This window comes from Papaver somniferum, chromosome 10 (genome assembly GCF_003573695.1).
Source record: "Papaver somniferum cultivar HN1 chromosome 10, ASM357369v1, whole genome shotgun sequence".
Taxonomy (NCBI): domain Eukaryota; kingdom Viridiplantae; phylum Streptophyta; class Magnoliopsida; order Ranunculales; family Papaveraceae; genus Papaver; species Papaver somniferum.
Window position 1 is genome coordinate 59,294,741 of NC_039367.1, and position 16,024 is coordinate 59,310,764.

The following is a 16,024-nucleotide window of genomic DNA, read 5'->3' on the forward strand; positions in this document are numbered from 1 at the left end:
TAACAATAGTTAACCAAATGGTTAGTCATATGATCACTTTCATATCAACCATATTCTTCTTCACCATAACTAGTTCAAATGACTCAAATGAACTAGTTAGAGAGTTGTTCAATTGCAAGGAAATCTTACGTAACTACAAAAGACACAATTGAAGAAAAGACAATTTGATCACTCGAATCGACTCATGAACTTTATAGCCACGGTTTGCAATTTGCATTCCTTAGTTTATATAAATATAAGTTCACAAAATATCGTCTTTAGATATAACCAACTCAAGTTCATAGACTAGGTTCGCGGACTTAAGTTCACGGAAGGAGTTCACAAACTCCAGTAGAAATTCTCGGGATGAGAACCTCCGCCAGTTTGCTGACTGAGTTCCCAGCTCTTGTTCCGGTTTTCCTGATCAACAAAGTACGCATACTTTGGTTCAAGGAATAAGGATTTATACATATATGTGTTGTCACATAATGCTTATATCCAACAATGGTTATATAATCTAAACTCTCATTTCAATCATTGAAACATTCTTAGAGGACTTTATATAGTTGTTATTCACAAACTATTTTTCGTCAAAGCCATTTTCAAAGTGATTGAAACATTACATGACTTTCGTCACTAGGTAAAGATGAACTTGGCCAAAGCGAAAGCTTACCAACACATATTTCGAGAAATAGATAGGCGAGATAAACTCAGCTCGAAATAGCAAATGTGTATAATCAAAGTCTATATAACAAAACGACTTTTGTCTCAAGATAGGAGATAGAGTAGATAGACTTTTGAGTGATAGATAAGTTCAAATCTCCACATACCTTTTATTCGATGAAGTTCCACCAGTTCCTTGAGTAGTTCTTCGTCTTGTATGATGAACTAGATAAGCGAGATAAACTCCGCTCGAAATATCAAATGTGTATAGTGTAAAAGTCTATATAGCTATACGACTTGGTCTCATTAGAAGATGGAATAGAGTATACTTTTGAGTGATAGATAAGTTTTTGTCTCCAAATACCTTTTGTTGATGAAGTTCCTCCAAGATCTTCTTTTTCAGTTGGTGAACGCCGTGAAGTGTAAAGCTCAACTACACACTTCTATCCTAATCCGAGACATAGCTATAAGTAGACTAGAAATCAAGTATATAGTTTTGATCAACTAAACTCGACAAACAATCTTGAGATAGCAACACTTGCGAGTTCGACCGAGCAGTGCTCTAACACATATCTATAGCTAGTTTAGGGTTAATCATCGAGCGATAACCTTGAATACGAGTAGCATGATATGATTACGGATTGTAGTGATACTTTCTTGTAATCATATGTAGAAATTGACCTTCATTCGAATTGTTTGCGCAATGTATTTCAATTGCATTGATTAGCCAATTTCACCATTCTTAATGCACTTTTGGAAATTGAACTTGATTAGCTCAACGCATCGGGTTATTCTCTAGGTAGTATTCATACTTGCATCGTTTTACATGGAAGTGTGATGATTTTAGGAAATTAACGGAGTAACTTGATCTCTTGATACTCTAGGGCTTTTGATGATAACGAGATTAAACATGAATTCCAATCATACATTCAAACACTGCTTACAATTGAAGATGAAACCTTTATCCAATACTTTCACATCCTTGATTTACGTGCTACGTTTTCTTATTTGTTTTTATTTTAGTTTTATTTAGATAAAATCATAATATCCCCCTTGTTATTCATAGGAAACCGAAACAAACGACAACCAAGACCTCTCTGTGGGAACGGTCCTTTCTTACCCTTGTTATTTAATATATTTTGAGTAGTGAGAAAGTAATATTATTTTTGACGCATACGATAGAAATCAGCAAATGACATGGCATAAATTTAGATAGACATCCTATTAGTCAACCTCTTGTTTCGGAGGTTCACCAAGAGGATTTGTTACCATCCTTGTCAGTTTTTTATGAATAAAAATAGATTAGATATGTTAAAAAATTATTTATAAATCAAAATCTGAAATTTCTCACGGTTCTTTTTCCTTCTCTCTGTTTTTTTATGAACAAATTGTTTTCTACATTTTTTGTTTCCATCGAAAGCCATTATCATACCATCTCGAAATATCAATTGTATTTCATCACTGCATCATCTTTCGACTGAGTAACTTTTTCTCTTCTTCTTGTCAGCTTCATATTGTTATGTCTGGGGTAACATCATAGTGTAGCCGTATCAGGATTAATTAATATGCTTATTCGGATTCATGGGTTTGTAGTTTAGAGGATATTTTCTAAAAGTTTAAGGGTTATTTAATGTTTGGTATCTGGCAAATGACCAGCACATTGCTTTGGTACCCAACATTTGCAATATTAAGGGTTGGTACCTAGATCCGTCGAAGACTGTCAAGTCAGAACCAATGTTAAACACAAATCTACTGCGATTCTCCATTCCCAGTTCAGATCAACTTTTGTAGTTCGACCCTAATGCCTTTACATCAAAACAACAAGTGAAATCAATTGTATCACTCTCCAATTTACGCATTTGGGGAGGACGACCAGATGTTATATGAAGCTTCAAGCTTGCCCATCCACAATTTCTTACTACTTCTCAATCTCTCTAGAATTCTCAGAAATTGATTCACGATCATAAGGGTCGATGGGTATTCTTCTTCACAGATAAAGAAAAGTTTGGCTTTTTTAATTATGTGTGGATACTACGGTATCTAACCAGGTATGTTTGAATAAAGTTGGGGTTTAATTTTGAAATTGGGGTCTTCATAGAGATGGATAACTATGTACATGATTCTCTGGCATTTAGTCTTCATATTAGGTTACACAAACTCACAATTACTCAATTTCATTATTCGCTGAAATTAATATCATAAAATCCGTTGAAATTGGATTCTCAAATCATCAACTACAGCGTCTTGCCGTCTTCGATATTTGCAGAACAGGTTTGCATAACACCTTGGTTTGCAGGCCTTTTAGTTGTTCGACAAAATTCCCAGGAGCAAAAATTAAGTATATTTGTTACCATGATATTTTTAAATTTTCAACCTTCTGATTAAACTTAATTTTGATGATGTGGCTGTCTCATTTGTTACCTCACAATGTGATTCATCATTTCACTATTAAGTTTAATGTTGGGGTTACATACCAGATAAGTCTCAGCAAAAAAAAAAAAAACATACCAGATAAGTTCCTAATTTTATTTATTGTTTTTTTTTTTTGCCAAGTAAAAGTTTTATTGCTAAGAAGAGCAATTACACAGTGGAGTTAAGGAAACTTGGGACATTTCCCCACCATTCCCCTGAGGTTCTAGACCTCTTGCTAAATTTGGCTGCTTGATCAGCCATAATAATATGGTTCCTTTTTAAGAAGTTAAATTGAGAAAACAAAAAATTGGAAGCTAAAGTTTTATAGTCATTTATGAATGTTTTATTATATCAGTATAACTGGTTGGAAGATGAGTTCAGAGACTCAGTAACTACTTTAGCATCACTAATAAAACAAATCTTCTGCAAGCTTTTCTCTTTTTCCCATTGCACTGCCTCCAAAACAGCCAGACTTTCTGCTTCTTCAGCATTCCTCCCTGATCCTGCCTTAAGCTTGCATCCAATGAAGTAGCCTGAGATATCTGTCAAAATAAGATCAATACCAGAGAATTTAGTATCCTTATCAAAAGTTGCATCACAGAAAAAATAACACACTCATGTGGTAAAGAGACAGTGACAGAAGATAAGTTCTTTTCTTCTGCAAGATCATGAGAGGGGACAGAAAGAGGAGTATCATTTTTTAAATAGATTTCTGTGTCATTGACTAGTTTAAGAGCCAATCTAGCTGTAGAGAAATGATTGAAAACTTTCTCCTGAAAAGTGTGGAAGCATCTATCTTTCCATATGCTCCAAGCAATAGTAAAAACATCAATTGCCTTATCTTTCAAGGAGTTATCCATGGTTCACTTGATGACCCAATCATGAATAGTGAGGGAGGATGCAATATCATGTTCAATTAGATCTGCATAAGGTTAGATGAGTTACAAGCTCAGGTTCTAATACAAATGGAGATTTGTCATAGTCCTAGAATACAAGCTCGGCTAGACATGGAAGCTGAGAAGAAACGACAAAAACCATTTTATTTTTTCTTCCCAATTTACTTTCTTTAGTTTTACTTCAGTTTCAACTTTCAACAAGACGAACAAAAAAAGAAAAAAAACCAAAACGATAGATGAATTTATAAAATTGCATTAAAGTTACAGGTACATCTGATTCTCTTTTCATTCATGTAATTCTTGGTAATGAGTTTGAGAATTTTAAGGGTTTTGGAAATTTTTCTGTAGTTGTATGAAACTCTATAGAATTGTTAATTTCTGGGGTTTATGAAATTTGGATTCAATAAGCTGCAATAATTCCCCATGAAAGTGGAAAGAACCATAATTGCAACGGATAGCTGATATGATCTACATTGTCCTAAGTTTTTGAACAATGACAACAACTGCCTGCGTTAGTATTTCAATGTTACAGTATAGTTGCCGTTCTGAACTATGTTTGTTTTTGTGATGTTGGCTTTAAATTTTGGGTTCGTAACACAACATACATACATTGGGCTTACTGCAAAAGCAAATTCCAAGAAATTGCTTAATTAGCTACCTTCACCAAGTCCATACAGACCACACAAAAGTATAGACATAACAAATCAAGAAAAACATTGACACTTCTCTGATCATTCAAATCAAGTTGCTCTTGCTCTTATTCGGATGGTTATTTGTATGGGAACACAATTTGGTATTCTGTCTATGCCATTTGAGTAGAGATGAGCATTTGGATAAGCAAAGACTCCAAATGCTTATCGTGTAACCTTTGATTTGTCTGCAAGATATCAAGGAGCTGTAACCAGTGATGATGAGTTAAAAATAAGTAGCATCTTTATCAATTTTTTACCACTCCTGAAAAATATTGCTTCAGATATGCCATAATAATGGGTTATGTCTGCAATAGTTGAGTGCTTTAGTTGCAAGTTCAATAAGAAGCAACTAGATTATATTTTGAACTCACGTATTGTTCAAGATTTCAAATTAATCTTATCGCTTCTTGGTTCATGTTGAAGACTTAGTCTCACTGCTAATATCAAATATATCGTATAGTTAGCTAACTTTGCTTGGCTGTTCTTGTGTCTTTAATGGTTTCAATAAAAAAATAAAAATTATTCATCGAATCTTTTCTGAATATTCTTTCTTACGGATGCAGTCTCTTATTTTGACTTCCACTCATCAGTTGTTAACTTCTTATTTTTACAAGGTTTAATTCTTATCTTTGTTATGGATCTTTACTGGAGAAATCAAATGGCAGTGGCGCATCAGCTTCTTTTCTGTGGACAAAGACGCACCGTAAGGTTCCTTTATGCTTTGGACTGCCTTGGAGGATTCACTGCCAACTTTAACCATGCTTCAATCTGGGGGAATTCCAGTGGCAGGCAAAAAAAAACGTAAGTTCATTCACGCTATAAAAGAGTCTGTGGAGCATATATTTTGTCATTGCAATATTTTTTGGGGAGGTTTGGATGTATTTTTTGAGAATCTTACGCAGTTTGTCGTAAAATGGGTTTTTCCAAGCTCAGTGTTGCAAAAAGATTTGGCATGGAGGATGAACAATCTTAAAGATTTGGCATGGATCCTATGAAAAGAGAGGAACAAGAGAAATTTCAGGTGAAGAATAAGAACAGTGGCGGTGAACACTTCTATAACCAAATCTGCTCTAATTTTATTGTGTCCAACTTGGAAATCTATATTTCTATTCCGGTTGATCATGTTCTTCTATTCAACTGGAAAACTTTCATCAGACGATATTTCTTTGTAAACACTACGCGAGAGTGTTGATGTCAAACGGCTCGATCTCAAAAGGAACATTAATTATAGGACTTCGTGTGCATCAATTTTGGAATAAAAACTTCAATTATAGGACTTTGTGTGCGTCAGTTATGGAATAAGCAATCGTCTTTTCATGGGGGCAGGCACATCACGAGGGAGAAAGGATACTTTAGATACTTTAATATTTTTGAATAAATAAGGACCAAACAGAATTTCAAAATAGGACCAAATTGATAATTTTCCCATTGAAAAAGTCTCATTGGAGATGCTCTAACAGAGACATTCAGCAACTAACAATACGTGTGAATTTCTCCATTGAAAAAGTCTCATTGGAGATGCTCTAACAGAGACATTCAGCAACTAACAATACGTGTGAAAACTAGACGCACATGACTAACACACGACCAAGTCTATGACTTACCGATCGAGTAGTTTGAGTTTAACCAAAAACTCCAACATTACCACTTATCCTAATTTTTTTTTTAAGCATACATCTTATTAAAAGAAATTAGTTTACAATTTGTCGTGGGTATGTGGTACCCACGGAATCATGAAATAAAATTTGATTAATAAAAGATGGGATTGCCTGGTCCCATATTTTGGTTGATAAACTTCCTGTCTGACTTCCATCCGCCGCATGATTGGCCAACCCGTCGGCTGCTTGATTTCCTTCTTTATAGTTGTGCTGAATAGAAGCCTGTGGGATCTGATGAAATCTAAATTTTATTTCCTCAATCATTCCTGCTATTTGCCAAGGTGGAGGGGTAGAGGAAGTGATGAAGAGCAGTAGGTTTTCCGAGTCGGTTTCAAAGAGAACTTTTGGCCATTGTCTTTCTGTTGCTGTTCTTGAAGCCAAAAGCATAGCCCAAGTTTCCGCAGTTGTAATTCCCAGTGGTTGATCTAGAGCCAATAACATTATTGCGTTTGAATCTCTGCAGATGAACCCTGCTCCTGCAAATCCTGGATGACCTCTGGTAGCTCCATCGGTGTTAATCTTGATCCAGTTGATGTTTGGAATGGACCATCCTACCGATATTGTTGATATCCTTTTGTCTCTTATTGAGTGGTCAAATAACGGGTGTATCTCCTGGAATGATTGGTAGAGAAGAGTGTAGAGCCCCGTAGTATTCTTGTTGCAGTTTTTGTGCCCATGCTAGGATTTCTTCCGAAGTTGTTTGCTTTTGTTGGTATATTAGATCATTCCTAGCCAGCCATAAGGTCCATAATAGAAAACAAAAATAGGAGATTACAGATGTTGGCGCAGGTTGTTGAAGGATTTGGGAAATGGTTGTTTGAGGTGTTAAGGTGAAAGCTGGTGGGGGATTGGAGTTTGGTGAATTTGTAAGTTGATTGAATAAGGTGTTCCATGAATTAGTTGATGTTGAACAATGAATTAGAAGGTGACTCGCCAATTTTGGATCTGTGTTGCATCTTGGGAATATGTCTGAGTTGGTCAAATGGATGTGATGTAAGAGAGAGAATGTTGGTAATCCTTCATTGATGGCTTTCCAACAGAAAAGCCGAATTTTTGGTGGACATGGTAAAGTCCACAGAAATTTGGTAGGTGGTAGAGGGGTGTGATTTGGTTGGCCCTGGGTTAGACATTTGTATCCTGAAGAGGTAGTGTAGTTTCCAGATTTTGAGTGTGCCAGATAATTTTATCCTGGGGACTATTTTGGGGAGGTGGATGTTTATGATTTTTTGGATTATAGGATTGGGAAGGGTGTTTAATTTTTCATGGTTCTAGGAAAGGGATATTGGGTCGATGATATCCGCTACCATTCGGATTGGGTAGCATTGTGTTGGGTCTAGATTTGTTGAGTGTGGAATCCAATTGTCTTCTATTGGGGTTGATAGTCCATTTCCAATACGATGAAATATTAGATGTTGCATGGTAGGGACAATTGATGTCAGTTGTCTCCATTGCGGACTGGAGGAGGAGGGTATAGAATTAATGCCTTGTAGTATTGGTTGTTGATCAAGATACTTTGCACTGAAGAGACTTCCACGGATAGAGTTAGGTTGTTCATGTAGATTCCATATTCTCTTCATGAGAAGTGCTTTATTATGATCATTGCTCTTCCTTATTCCTAGTCCTCCTTCGGATAATGGTTTTGTTACTTTATCCCATCCTATGGGGTGGAGTTTTTTAGTTGTTGAGTCGTGTCCCCAGAAAAAATCTCTGGTGATACGATCTATTTGTTTGTGAATATTGGCGGGTAGGTTTTGTGTTTGCATGATGTGATTTGAAGTGAGAATTAGGGAGGTTTTGATTAGAGTGAGTCTTCCGGCTGGAGTTAGGCATTTTTTCATCCATCCTTTAGCTTTTCGGGCTAATCTCTGTAGGAGGGGAGCGAAGGTTTGAATGAATGTCCTTCCATGTTTGAATTGGACTCCCAGATAGGTTGGAGGTTTTAATGTAGCTGGCATATTGAAGAATTGTTGAAGATCGTTTATCTTGATCAGGTCTAGGTTTGGGTGATGTATAATTACTGATTTGGTAGTATTGATGACTTGTCCAGCAGAAGTGTTATAGGAGAGGGGCAGGGTTTTAAGGTGTCAGTTACTTTGGTCTGAAGCTTTGTATGCGATCGGTAAATCATACGCATACATTAAATGAATAATTGGTGGTGCTTTTTTTGATATGTTAAGTCCTTGGACTAACTTTTGGTTTTGAAGGTTTCCTAGATTTGTTGATAGGATTTCAACACATATGATATAAATATAGGAGGATAGTGGGTCTCCTTGTCTGATACCTCTACTTGGGATGATGTAGCCATGAGGCGTACCATTTATGTTGATCGAGTATGTAACTGTTGTGACGCACAACATAATGTAGTCTATAAAGGCTGGTGGAAATCCTAGTTTTGTAAATGAGGTTTTGATGAATCCCCAATCTAAGCTATCATAGGCTTTCTGGATGTCTAGTTTGAGAGCTATTTTTAGGTTTTTGGTGAGGTTTGAGGTTTTGATATGATGGAAGAGTTCTCCAGCAATGACTATATTATCGTGTATTGATCTTTGTGGAACAAAAGCACTTTGGTAAGGGCTTATCAAAAAGGGGAGAAGGGGTCTAATTCGATTGACCAAATTTTTTGAAATGATTTTATATGTGACGTTACAGAGCCCTATGGGCCTGTACTGTGAAGGTTTTGAAGGGTGGTCGACTTTAGGTATTAGTGTTATGTTTGTGCGATTCATGAGAGGATGCATACTTAAGTTATTAAAAAACTACGAACCATTGGTATCAATTGGGGGTGAGTTGTTTCCCAGAAAACTTTGAAAAACTTACTTGTATAGCCATCTGGAACTGAAGCACTTTCAGAATTTATGGAGAAGAGGGTTTGTTTGATTTCTGTTGTAGTTACTTCCTTCGTAAGTAGTTCCGACTGTCTGGGAGTTAATCTTGGACTGATATTTGTAAAGAGATCTTCATTTATCACTGTAGGCGGCGCCGTATATTATTGAGTGTAGTGATCCAGAATGAGCTGAACAACGTCTTCTTTTTTGTTAATCCAATTGTTTTGTGGGTCTTGTAGTTGTTGTATATTGTTACAGGCTCTGTGAATGGTAGCTGTGAAAAAAGTTGTGTTGAGATCGCCTGATCATAGCCATTGAATTATAGATCTTTGTTGCCAGTATGTCGCATGACATTGTAATAGTTCTACATGGTCTATTCCTAGTTGTTTCTCTTGATGCAGCCAATATTCCAGGTCGGAGCCCGATTGGGTTGCACATTGATGTTGAGCGTGCTTTATGTTGGCTGTCGATTTCTTGATCATAGTTGGCAAGTGGCCAAAAGTTACTTTGTTCCATTCCAAGAGAGTCTGTCCGGTTGTTATGAGCTTGAGTTGGAGGTTGAGGGTAGGTTCATTATCTTGTTGTTGCTCCCAAGCCGATTCAACTACTTGCCTGAGTTGAGGATGAGAGAGCCATAGGTGCTCAAATTTGTAGTTTTTTGTACCCTGCCAGTCCATTGCTTTCTCCTGTAATAGTATTGGTGCGTGATCAGATGCTATTCTTGGAAGATGAGTAACTACTGCATGTGGATTTGCCGTCCTCCAATGTTGGGTTGCCAGAGCTCTATTTAATCTTTCTAGAATGTTATCTTGCCCCATTTGGTTGTTTGTCCAGGTGTAGGGGTCTCCTCGGAACCCAGATCAATAAAACCCATCTAGTCCATCATAGTGAGTAGAGGTTGAGATTGAGCATATGTTACTTGTCTTCCTCCTTTTTTTTTCTGATTGATCTGGGACATCATTTAAATCTCCTAGTAGAATCCAAGGTATGGATGGATTGATGTTGTTAAAGATTGTTGGAAATTCTTGCCAAAGAATTTTCCTTGTATCGGGATGCGGTGGGCCATAGTTACCCGTGCAGAACCATGGTTGTTCTGGAGGTGGTGGCGTAACTTTTGTATGGATGTAGTTTTGAGAGTGGAATAATATTTGGATATTTAGGTTGTCTTCCCACATTAAGCCAAGTCCGCCTCGTCTTCCAATTTTTGGGACGGTGAAGTAATTATTAAATTGAAGGGATTGTGATAATCTTCTTATGTGTTGCTCGTTAGCTAAACTTTCGGAGAAAAATAATATGCTAGGTTTGTGTAGAGAAACCAACCCTTTTAAGTGTTGAATAGATGATGGGAGGTTAATGCCTTGACAATTCCAAGCTAGGATCGTCATACTTGTTTAAATGGGCTTTGCTGCAGGGGGGAGAGTGAGAGGTGTAGGAGGGAATGAGTGAATAAGGTTTAAGTGGGCTTGTACGGAGGAAATGCCTAAATATAAAATCTTCAACAGTTGATGTGCAGATGATATAGGACAGTGGAAGAGAACTGGTTACAAGACCTAAGTAGTATGTAGACTAGTTTAAGGGCAGAGAATATAACTACAAATGTGCTTTATAAACTAGCACTTACAAGTTACAGTTGTGAATGCCAAAAATTACAATTTGATGTATACTGTTACTCCGAGACGGAAGTCTAATACAACAATTAGGGAAACTCTAGGTTGTGTTGCACCTTATATAGATATAATGCAGGACTAAGGTTCTAAAACATAAAACACCGAGGAAAGCAAAAGACAAAGGCTTACACTACTGAATAAATAATAATGCAAATTAAACTAAGAGACCTGAAGAAATGCAAGGTTGAGAATCTACAGGTCCAAAAAGGATTGCCTATAGGTATAGGCTATTAGTGCTCGACTGTGGTAATAGAAGCTGAGTTTTCTGTAATTAACATGATCGTGGTTTATTTGGTGCAGGAGTTGCACTGTTGCTGTTGTTGCTGCTGTTGTTGTTGCTGTTGATAGTCACTTGGTACATATAGGCTGCATTTGTCAGAACAGGTCTGACACAGGGTCTTCAAACTGACGGAATAATCACAATGCGGAAGAGGCGCTGGCAAGTCTGGTTATTATTGTTTCTGAAGGTTGCTCGGGCAAATGACATGATAGCCTTAAAAATTAAATTTCTAGAAGCCAAAGAGATACATATTCTATTCATGAATCCAAAACAAAATACAATAACCCAGCCTCTGCGTTAACGAAAACAAAACAGATCGAAGAAGGATCACAAAGAAGTAACAAAAGTCGCCGAAAAAAGATGATATGTTTAAAACCCCAAAACACTCATAAGACAGAACTGATCGGAACCAACAAAACTATAACCCGATCCTCAAAACAAGACATCTCCATCCATCCTCCCGAGTAAAACACAAGGCATCCTAATTTCTATCAAACTCGAGAAACCTGTTTTTTTTGTCTTTTTGTCTTTTATTTATCTATCTATGTATATATAAAGGACTCTCCTCTCTATTTTTTCACTAAACGCAAACTAAAATCTCCGAAAATCACAGACACAGAAAAATCATATCAAGCGGAATCGAAGAAGGAATTCGTGGAATTCTTGCTTGCTCATACAGAGGTAAGTGTTTTTCGTCTAAGCTTCAACCTTGGACTAATTCACATCATACACTCTTCGGTTTTTCTAGTAAAAAAAAAAGGGTTTGATCATGGTTAACTAGGACAGGGGGAATTTACTGATTCGAAATTTACATCAAAATCAGTGAGGAAACTAACCTTTTTTAAGCCCTAAATTAGTGATGTTGGAGAGTTGTAACCGCAACAGATTTCGTGGCGCGATGCAATGCGGGAATCCACGATGTCTCTACGTATAATAATAAATTAAGTTTGGGTCCTGGTATGAACCAGGGAGATTATCATTGAGCTCACTGGTGAGGTGGGTATCATACATCTATATATATAGCCCCCAAAGTAGGAATCACCAACTAAACTCCTTTCGTACGAGGAGGAGGTAAGAAAGTCTTGAGTTAATAGAACAAAACGTATCTCCACGGGAGAAGAATAATTTGAAACACCTCACTTTTACTATTAAATTTTCAACTCTTGTAGTTTTCAAAGCAATTAATGTCTAAAACCTTTTCTTTTACTTTATGTACAGTTTTACACACTTGGGTATTCACATCATACTTTTTAAACTTGCATCATATATATTCAACTGACAATGGGAAAAATATTTTTCATCCCCTCCAACCTCCTCCTGATAGAGGAGGATCATCAAGATAGATCCTGTTTAATCATCATTATCGACCACATCAGATGAATACTATGCTGAAGAAAAGGCTTGTCGTCACTGTCTATGCACTCTTGGCTAGTATACCTGCTCTCGTCTTTGGCTATTACTTGGGTAATAATTTTTTTTTCTGCCATTTGTACTGCTCTCACCTTAGTATTGCTCTCACCTTTTTCTAAGAAATGGTTGGCTTTTAACCAAACAAAGGTACACAAGTATTTTCCCAGCTGCGGCAGAGCCACAGTTTAAGATTTAGGGTGGCTAGATTAAAATTTTATAAAAAAGTTGGACTGAGTGGACTAAATACTAAACACAAGGTGGGCTAAATACAGAATATAGTCAGAATTTTAGGGGGTTTTATAAGATTATTAGGATTTTAGGGGGCTAGAGCTAGGGTTGGTCAACCCTTGGCTCCACCCATGGCGGTCACCCATTTTGGTACTGCTGCTCTCGCACTTTTTCCGTCTATCGCTTTCTTGCCAATAAAGACTATACAGGCGCAGTTTCGTTTTACATTTGATACTTGTCTTTATTATTGCATTGGAATATTATTTTTTTTGAGAGCAAAAGGGCAAATTTTAATGCATTGGAATATCACTCCATATCCTATTGCGCTGTAATCCTCCCTAACATGTTACAAAGACTTATGTTTCAAATCTTAATTAATTCTATGGTTGAGTTCCAAATCTTTCTAACTTCGGAACAAGCGAAATAAAAAAGATAATGTTTGCTAATTCCATATATTGATATATAGCACGTAGCTTTAAAATGATTCTATGCCACTCACTCTTTGTTATTTAGTTTTAAGTTCGATGCTAACAAAGTTACAAAGTTGACGCTGTGTACACGAGCGTGCTCGTTTTCCATGTCACTCATTCCACTCGGTAGAAAAAGTGACACTTACTATTAGGTCATCAATTAATGAAACTCTTCAAATTTAGAAAGCTCTAAAGTATGTTCATGGTTATTGTTTGTTGTGTGCAGCAGCAATTTGTGCAACGGCTTATGCTCCGGAAGAGGTTAAAAGATCTGCTTGGAAATATGCTCGGGCACAAGTAAGACAATACTACTTCTGTATCGATCTAATTTTATAAATTACATCTTAATAACTATTCTACTACGCTTAGTCATCCATGGTTCGAATCGTAGTCTTACTTATCTTTCCTATTTAACAGCAAAGCATGCTACTGTTTTTTGTTTATGCAGGAAATCAACTGGATGATATTTCTTGAATGTGGAGCTGCTTTTTGTGGTGTTATTTCATTACATGATATTTATCATAATAACGGGCCGTTAGTGTTAATTTCATCTACTGGTTTGCTATTCATTTTCTACGTTCCAACTTTGTGGATCTCCTTGGTAAATTATTTTCCCGATGAAACGCCTTGGCAATCCCCGGGATTAGTTCTTCTTGGAATTGCGGGAGCGTTATCCCTAATATTTTTGACAGTTTACATCTCAGAAATTTCTCCTTCTACCATAAGAGGTGCCCTTGTTAGTACCGTTTTCTTACAGATTGCAGGAGGCCAAATAGTTTATCATCTTCTCAGTCTTCTAAGCTCCTCGACCACTCGGGTACTTTTTTAATTTTAAGGGCATGCACTTGGACTATATTTATGTGGACTTCCAATGAGAATGTTGAACCAATAAGAATTTTAACGGAAAATTTAATTTTGCAGGAAATCCAGTCGTGGCAATGGATGCTTGCTATAATTCTACCTATAATTCATGTTACTGTAACCATATCAGGTGTACTTCCTGAATCTCCTAGGTGGCTCTATCGAAAGGTATAACATATTCAGCTAATAATTTTACAAAATTAGTTGACTCCCATTAGCAAAGGAGTCGATGCAGTTTGACCCGTTCGTATATAAAGCTTTATTGTATATGCTTATATCATCAGATGACCCTGAGTTTAACAAGTAGCTCTCATTTTCTTGATCCATATCCTCAGGGCCACATACAACAAGCGAAGGAATCATTAGAGTTGATACGGTCTTCTTGTGAAGTTTTCAAAGAAGTGAAAGCTATGGAGGTATCCTTAGGGGAGGAGGTTGAAGCAGCCGAAAGACAACAAGAAAAAGAAAAAGAGTTGAAGTTTCTGGATAGGCTAACTATTATTTGGTACAAGGTTCCTTTTGAGAGAATCATCGTTGGTTTTGGTTCAATTGTGGCTCAGCAATTTGTGGGTATAAGCATGATCATGCATTACAGCTACACCATATTTCTCTTGACGACTAACCTATGCAATACTAGTAAAACAGAAAATGGCAATGCAGAGATTGCCTCTTCAAAAATCCCTCTCATCACATCATCTCTTGTTTTAGTTGGTACGTTAATCTGTACCACTTTAGTTGATCGTCTTGGGAGGAGAAGACTTCTTCTTGTTAGCATATGTGGAATAATATCATCTCTCGGGTTATTATCTTGTTTGTTTTATACTGGGAGCAATAGTGTTGGAAACATAATATTTCCTTTTTTGAACAGCAATCTAAGAAATGAGAATCGAGAATTTTGGTACGATATTGGTGAAGAAAGAGCATCTGGTATGGGATTATTAGCATTGACGGCTTTAGCGATGTATATAGTCTTCTATTCATTAGGTATTGGAACAATTCCTTGGATAATAAACTCAGAGATATATCCAATTAAATATAGAACAATTTGTTTGGTAATGATCAATGTTGTTTACTGGTGCTCGAAGATAATAGTGCAAGATTTCTTTTTCGACAGCTTGGGGTGCTATCTTTCTGTTGCAGAGATGCTCTTGATGTTGTTGTTGTTTTCAGTAGGAGTGGGTCTTTTTATTTACATCTACATTCCAGAGACCAAAGGGTTGCAGCTTGAAGAGGTGGAAAAGGTATTGATGCGGGAAAAATATATTAAAATGAATGATTATCACCTGGAAGATGAAGATACGGAGTTGCATAAAGAACTCAGGGCTGTTCTTATTGCTACCTAGTTTGTTATTATTAAGAATTGTAATCCGGCAGTGCTAGTGGTAGGGCAACGGTGGTGGAACAAATTCCCTCCACCATTTAACGGGGTAGACTTTTTAAAACCTGAATGGGACCCTGAAACAGCATTGAATGATTAAATCTTGATGGTCCACCAAATTTATTTGGCCCACACTTAACTTTTACACGTCTCTGGTGTACAGGTATGATGGTTTAGTATAGCACCGCAGGAAGCTTTTTCCTTTCGCACTTATAATGGTCCAGATCTTAAAATTTTCTTTCCCAGTGATTGGATTTTTATTTTTTTCGTATGGAAATTAATCAATACTAGGTGTGACACCCGTGCTCTGCACATGGCAGATATTTGCAGAAAGTATGTTTCATTACAGGTGCATTTTTTGGGTACAAAAATAAAATTTGGGATATATACAGTTGTTGCACACGTACGTTGCACGGTCATAAATGTTTTGTAGAGAAAAGCACGTATTGGTGAATAAAAATAAGCTTAAATATTTTTCTACATGTAAATTAAGATATTTACAGTCACCCGTGAAGTATTTTTCTTTTACTTAAGATATTTTTTTCTTTTACCCGTGAAGTATTTTTTTAACTCAAGATATATTTTATTTTTCCGAGGGAATAAAT

The 16,024-nt window shown here is 36.7% G+C and overlaps 1 protein-coding gene and 1 long non-coding RNA gene across 2 annotated transcripts; both read left to right on the plus strand.

Moving 5' to 3' along the window:
- Positions 1–2,307: 2,307 nt before the first annotated feature.
- On the plus strand, positions 2,308–5,918 carry LOC113315771. The gene is made up of 3 exons (XR_003342956.1): positions 2,308–2,690; positions 5,257–5,443; positions 5,576–5,918. It is a non-coding gene; the product is annotated as an uncharacterized LOC113315771 (long non-coding RNA).
- A 4,602-nt stretch (positions 5,919–10,520) lies between these two features.
- LOC113315684 (inositol transporter 4-like) lies at positions 10,521–15,384 on the plus strand. Its single transcript, XM_026563944.1, has 8 exons — positions 10,521–10,567; positions 11,093–11,147; positions 11,631–11,753; positions 12,449–12,536; positions 13,407–13,477; positions 13,629–13,997; positions 14,102–14,209; positions 14,326–15,384. The coding sequence occupies exons 1-8, from the start codon at positions 10,521–10,523 to the stop codon at positions 15,382–15,384; spliced, it is 1,920 nt and encodes a 639-aa protein (XP_026419729.1).
- Positions 15,385–16,024: the final 640 nt, after the last annotated feature.

What these genes read in the sequence shown, in the direction of transcription:
- LOC113315684 (XM_026563944.1), top strand. Translation starts at nt 10,521, where the DNA reads ATGGGCTTTGCTGCAGGGGGGAGAGTGAGAGGTGTAGGAGGGAATGA. An exon ending in AGAGGTGTAGGAGGGAATGA is followed by an intron (nt 10,568 to 11,092) that starts GTGAATAAGGTT and finishes TATTTGGTGCAG; the next exon opens with GAGTTGCACTGTTGCTGTTG. An exon ending in TCTTGCTTGCTCATACAGAG is followed by an intron (nt 11,754 to 12,448) that starts GTAAGTGTTTTT and finishes CGACCACATCAG; the next exon opens with ATGAATACTATGCTGAAGAA.